Raw genomic sequence first — 6,540 nt, forward strand, 5'->3', positions numbered from 1 at the left:
GGGAGAAGCAACACCAGAAGATGTTGGCAAGTTGGATTCAGTGAAGATGTTCCTACAGGGGTCAGACAGTATCGCAGGAGTGTTTATTGAACCTACAAAGGCGAAGATGAGCTTTTACGAAGCAATGAAGAAGAATTTGTTGAGTCCGAGCACAGCAGAGGCCTTACTGGAGGCTCAGGCAGGATCAGGGTTTATTGTTGACCCTGTGAGGAATCGAACCCTCACTGTTGATGAGGCAGTTAAAGAAGGTCTGGTCGGCCCAGAGCTCCACGAGAAACTCCTATCTGCAGAGAAAGCTGTGACTGGATACACCGACCCCTACACTGGCCACAAGATCTCCTTATTTGAAGCCATCAGGAAGGGTCTTGTCCCTAAGGGTTATGGGATCCGTCTCCTTGAGGCACAGATTGCCACAGGGGGTATCATTGACCCCGTGCACAGTCACCGACTGCCTGTCGATGTGGCCTATCAACGGGGAATGTTTGATGCGGAGATGAACAAGATTCTGTCTGATGTTGGGGATGATAGCAAAGGGTTTCTTGACCCCAACACTGATGAAGACCTCACCTATCAGCAGCTAAAGGAGAGGTGTTTAATAGATCCGGAGACAGGACTCCACCTTATCCCAGTGAAGGACAGCGAGATACCCAAAGTGGTTGAAAATCTGGTGCACAGTGAAGTTGAAACAAGGGAGGTGTTTGAGAACACAACAGTGCAGTTTCCTGAGAGCACCTTCGGTGGGAAATCCATGTCCATTTGGGAGATCCTGAACTCTGAGTTAATTACCGAGAAAGAGAGGCTCAAGTTAACAAGGGACTATCGTTCAGGAAAAATCACACGCGAGCGATTGGTTGTGGTAATTATTGAGATTATTCAGCAAGTAGAAATCCGCAGAGGGTATGAAATGATTACATTTAATACTTTCAGGAGCAAGATCACAGCTGATCAGCTTTATTCCTCCAAAATCATTGACCTGGAAACATTGAATATGCTGAAGGACAAGCGATTAACCGTGCAGCAAGTCTGTGAGATGGAGTTAGTGAGGAAGTACCTGTTTGGAACCGGAGCTATCAGTGGGATTTACAAATTTGCTGGGAAGGAAGTGTTAACGTTATATGAAGCGATGAAGAAGGGTTTGGTGAAACCTGAGATAACTGATGCTCTTTTGGAAGCCCAGGCTGCCACTGGGTTCATGCTGGATCCAGTAAAGAATGAGAGGCTGTCTGTAGATGAGGCTGTGAGAGAGGGTCTGGTGGGTCCTGAGCTCCACGACAGACTGCTATCAGCTGAACGAGCTGTCACTGGATACCGGGACCCTTACACTGGGAAGGTCATCTCACTTTTCCAAGCCATGAAGAAAGGCCTCATTGCAAAAGAGTATGTCCTGAGGCTACTGGATGCCCAGTTGGTCACAGGTGGCATTATTGACCCAGAATACAGTTACCACCTTCCTCTGGAGACAGCCTATCAGCGTGGTTACCTTGACCGTGAGACATACAGCCTGCTGACAGATCCTACTGAGGGGCCACAAGGGTTCCGTGACCCCAGCACTGAAGAACCAATGAGTTACAGTCAGCTGATGAAGCGGTGCAAGGTGGATGAAAACACAGGCCATCGCCTATTGACCCTGACGGACAGGAAGAAATTGGTATTTAAAGGTCTCAGGAAACAGATCACAATGGAGGAACTTGTTGCATCAGATATCATCACAAGTTCTGATGCTGCACAGCTACTGCAAGGTGAAATCACTGTGGAGGAAGTCAGCAACAGCATCAAGAAATATTTGGAAGGCACCAGTTGTATTTCAGGAGTGTTTGTTGAAGCTACTAAAGAGAGATTAACCATTTACCAAGCCATGAAGAAGGGTATGATTCGACCTGGGACAGCCTTTGAGTTGTTGGAGGCTCAAGCAGCAACAGGTTACATGATTGACCCCATTAAAAATCTGAAATTAACGGTTAGTGATGCTGTGAAAATGGGAGTGGTGGGTCCAGAGTTTAAGGATAAGCTTCTGTCAGCTGAGAGGGCAGTTACTGGTTATAGAGATCCTTATTCAGGTGAACTGCTGTCTCTGTTTCAAGCCATGCAGAAAAGTCTGATTCTAAAAGATCACGGGATTCGTCTATTGGAATCACAGATCGCTACAGGTGGGATCATTGACCCAGAGTACAGTCACCGCCTGCCTGTCGAGGTGGCCTACAAACGAGGCCTGTTTGATGAGGAGATGAATAAGATCTTGTCAGACCCAGGTGATGATACAAAGGGCTTTTTTGATCCAAATACTGAGGAAAACCTCACCTACCTGCAGCTGAAGGAGCGTTGTGTAGTCGATTCTGATACTGGGCTCTGTTTACTCATCCTGAAAGACAAGAAGAGAGAGAGGAAAACTTCGTCCAAATCATCTGTTCGCAAACGGCGAGTGGTCATAGTTGATCCTGAAACTGGCAAAGAGATGTCTGTTTACGAAGCTTATCGTAAAGGACTGATTGATCATCAGACTTACACAGAGCTATCTGAGCAGGAATGTGAATGGGAGGAAGTGACAATCTCTTCGTCAGATGGTGTGGTGAAGTCAGTAATCACTGACAGACGATCAGGACGACAGTACGATATCGATGATGCACTGTCCAGAGGGCTGATTGACCAGGGTTCTTTAGACCTGTATCGCTCTGGAGCTTTATCCATCACGGAATTTGCTGATATGTTGTCAGGAAACGTGAGTGGGTTCCGCTCAAGGACTTCCTCAGTTGGCTCCTCATCTTCATACACAAGCCAACAAGCAAGTCCCATGAGAAGTCACATGGTCACATGGAATGATCCAGTTGAGGAAACGTGTCCAGTTGCTGGCATCTTGGACACAGATACACTCGAGAAAGTCTCCATCACTGAAGCTATGCATCGTAACTTGGTGGACAACATCAGTGGCCAGAGGTTATTGGAAGCTCAGGCCTGTACTGGTGGAATCATTGATCCTGCTACAGGAGAGAAATATTCAGTCACAGATGCTGTTGCTCACTCCCTTGTGGACAAGATCATGGTCGACAGGATCAACCTGGCTCAGAAAGCATTCAATGGATTTGAAGATCCAAGAACCAAGACAAAAATGTCCGCTGCTCAGGCTTTGAAGAAAGGCTGGTTATATTATGAAGCAGGCCAGCGATTCCTGGAGGTACAATATCTGACTGGTGGACTGATTGAGCCTGATGTGCCGGGGCGAGTGTCTCTGGATGAAGCTTTACAAAAAGGCACCATTGATGCCCGCACTGCCCAAAAACTGAGGGATGTTGGAGCTCATACAAAGTATATAACCTGTCCCAAAACCAAACTGAAGATTTCCTACAAGGATGCAATGGACCGATCGATGATTGAAGAAGGGACAGGCCTGCGTTTGCTTGAAGCATCATCACAATCGACCAAAGGCTTCTACAGTCCCTACAACGTCAGCGGAGCTGGTTCATCCGCAGGTTCTCGATCAGGTTCAAGAACTGGATCTAGAACAGGCTCTAGGCGGGGGAGCTTTGATGCTTCAGGATCCAGTTACTCCATGTCCTTCTCATCCTCCTCGTACACATCGTCCAGTTATGGCCGCAGATTGGCCACCACAGTTCCCGGAGGGCGGGAGATGGTGACCATGTCCCTGAGCTCTCGGCCGCTCCATAACCCAGACAAGAACTCTCTGTTTACCCAGTCCCAGCTTCTACAAGTGTCAATGATGTAGCAAGACCACTGTCCCCAGGCCCCCTTCCCCATCATCCTGCTCCACAACTAGCAAATGACCAAGCAAGCGTCTCTACAAAGGACAGCGAGGGACAGCATTATTCTGATAAAAATGTTTTAGAGAAATTTATTTTAATTTTCCATCATCTCAGTCCCTCTGAGTTTTAAATAGTCTTGTGATTTAAAATTAATCCAATGGAATGTATATGTTTGGAACAAGAAGAGACAATTTATCTAGATCTGATTTATCTCCGTTTCCCAATTGGACTGATTGTGTTGCTATTTGTGAAGCAGGAAGACTAACCTGAAACCACTGCTGCCACATGCTGATCTTACTCTGTCAGTGGGGAGGAGTTCAATATCCAAACCTCATAACTTTCTTGATGAATGCACTGACCCACAGTGTGACCGGATATCTCGCTTTCTATTTTAAAATCAATATGCTGCAAGTATTAAGAGCTTCTCTTCCATTGAACTATAATAAACACTTGATGCTGTTTGAAAAGAAACCAAATATTAACAAGGTGCCGTCTTTCGAATTTATTGAACCCTCCGTAGACTCGGGGGTTCCAGTCTGCTTCAGGAAAACTCCAGCCAACTCTTCCCTTACACCATGTGTCTCCAGTGCACTGACTGTTTTAATGACCATTGAGATCTGAGTGAATTCAGACTCCTCATGTGAACCAGGACAGCTCCAAACAGCCTTCTAGAGAAGCCAGCCTGTAGTTGCTGAGCCAGCCCTGCTCTGCCTGACATCTCTCTGTGGACACAACCTGACTGGTGCTCGCATCGAGATTCCTCCTGGATTCCCTTATTGCAGCCACTTCCCAGGAGGTGAGTGACAGAAAACTGCCCTTCAGTACTCCCTGAATCCCATTGTAATCTCACTCAATGTCTCCATTACCCCTCATACACTCTCTCACCCTCCCTTGCTCTCTGTCTTCTCACTCACGCTTTGACTTTTCACTCACTCACTCACTCTGTCCCCCCCCACTCACACACTCTTCCCCTCCTTCCCCCTCACTCACTCACTGTCTATCTCACTCAAACACTATTCCTCTCTCTCTCCCTCACTCACTCTCCACCCCCTCTCCACCTCACTCACTCCGCTTCCCTCTCTCCCCCTCAGTCACTCACTGTCCCTCACTCACACTCTCCCCTCACTGACTCTCCCCTTCACTCACACTCTCCCCCACTGTCTCTGCCTCACTCCCCCTTCACTGTCTCTCTCCTGCTCACTCACACTCTTCCCCCTCTCTCCCCCTCGCTCTCTCCCTTACACCCTATCCCCCTCCTACCCCATATAACCAGTAGGTATAGGAAAGAGATAGTAGGAACTTCTGAAGAAGGGTCTAGGCCCGAAACGCCAGCTTTCTTGCTCCTCTGATGCTGCTTGGCCTGCTGTGTTCATCCAGCTCTACACCTTGTTATCTCAGGTATAGAAACTTGTAGCCCACTTCCCGGGGGTGGGATGGAGAAATGGTGTGGAGTGGTTCTCCCCAAGGGGCCCCCTCTGAGGATGGATGGAGGGTGTTGGTTGGACTGGAGTCGGGGGGCATGCTTTCCCCGAGCACAGGGGGAATAGGAAGCAGCTGTTCCCCTGAGCTGAAGGATCATTAACAAGGGGCATAATTTTAAAGTGAAAGGCAGGAGGTTTAGAGGGGATTTTGAGGAAAGGTTTTCCACTGTGTAGTTCTGATGGTAAATACTCGATGGGCTGAAGGACCTCTCCTGTACTGTATCACTCTGTGGTTCACTGTTTGTCTCCATGTGGTTAGCAGGCTGGCCCCTTACAGAGCCCTGCACCCAGGGAGGGTCTGGGTGACAATGGTGGGAGGGTTATCTCCACAGTGACAGGGGCTGGCCAAGCTCAGAGTGAAAGGCTGGACCAGGTTTGTGTAGTTTTCTAGCGTTGTTGACTGATGTGTCTTTATTGTTCTCCTTTGTCGATGACCTGCAGCCATGTATTGTCCTAAAGATCATTTGCCTCTTCATTCCAGCTCCATTGCACCTTGTTCCAGGGAGTGATGTCAGTGACACAGTGACTGAGAGCGAAACAAAATCAGACCCAAGTGCAGACAGAGCCTCTCGAAGGCTGTCACACCAGAACATTCCGGAAACTCAGCGGATACCAGGACCGACTCACAGGAGGCTCATTGTTCCTGAAAGTGGGGGCCGCGATCCCTGAACTGAACTCAGTATCCGGTCACAGGACTCCTAGGGAGCTGAAATGGAGCTCAGATACCATCCCATCAGCGAGACAAACACTGTCCAAGCCATCACTTTCCCCACCTCTCTATTATTTTTCAGTTCAGTGCATTACTCATCCCTTTTATGTTGTTCGTGTAATGTGTTTTTGTTCTGACCTGCATGCCTTACTAACTCCTTCAGGAGAATCCCTCGCATTTGAATGAGCCTGTTTATATCAAACAGTGCATTTAACACACTAACTGATTGCAATCCAGAAAAACCCCTGGAGATTAAACACCTCCATCAGCTGTACAGAAGATAAGTTGTTAAAAGAAACCTTGATGCAAGGGACAATTAAAAAGACATTAATATATAAAACCAAGTGAACTTTTCCGCAAATTGCTCATATTGTCTTTCATAACATAGTGGAACAAAATTACCACACAACTGTGGGCATGACAGTGACAAGAGTGATCCTGAACCTTAACAAATTATTACACACTGGTATCAGCACAGCAATACAACACTAACACACAAGGTCAGCACTGCACAACACAGAACCAGGACAGAGAGGTCTGTCGCTGTATAACACTGGGGTACGGTACTGGTAGGGGCAGGTCTGTCGCTGTGTAA

At 47.6% G+C, this 6,540-nt stretch overlaps 1 protein-coding gene across 1 annotated transcript; it reads left to right on the plus strand.

Moving 5' to 3' along the window:
• Window positions 1-4: 4 nt before the first annotated feature.
• Window positions 5-6,289, plus strand: LOC125482577 (plectin-like; the record flags this gene model as incomplete). The annotated part of the gene is made up of 2 exons (XM_048594674.1): window positions 5-4,551; window positions 5,718-6,289. A coding segment is annotated over one exon (3,714 nt), but the record flags the coding sequence as incomplete, so codon positions are not given.
• Between the last annotated feature and the right edge of the window lie 251 nt (window positions 6,290-6,540).

The sequence above is a fragment of the Rhincodon typus genome, unplaced genomic scaffold (genome assembly GCF_021869965.1).
Source record: "Rhincodon typus isolate 14 unplaced genomic scaffold, sRhiTyp1.1 hic_rhity00012753, whole genome shotgun sequence".
In the NCBI taxonomy this organism is placed as follows: domain Eukaryota; kingdom Metazoa; phylum Chordata; class Chondrichthyes; order Orectolobiformes; family Rhincodontidae; genus Rhincodon; species Rhincodon typus.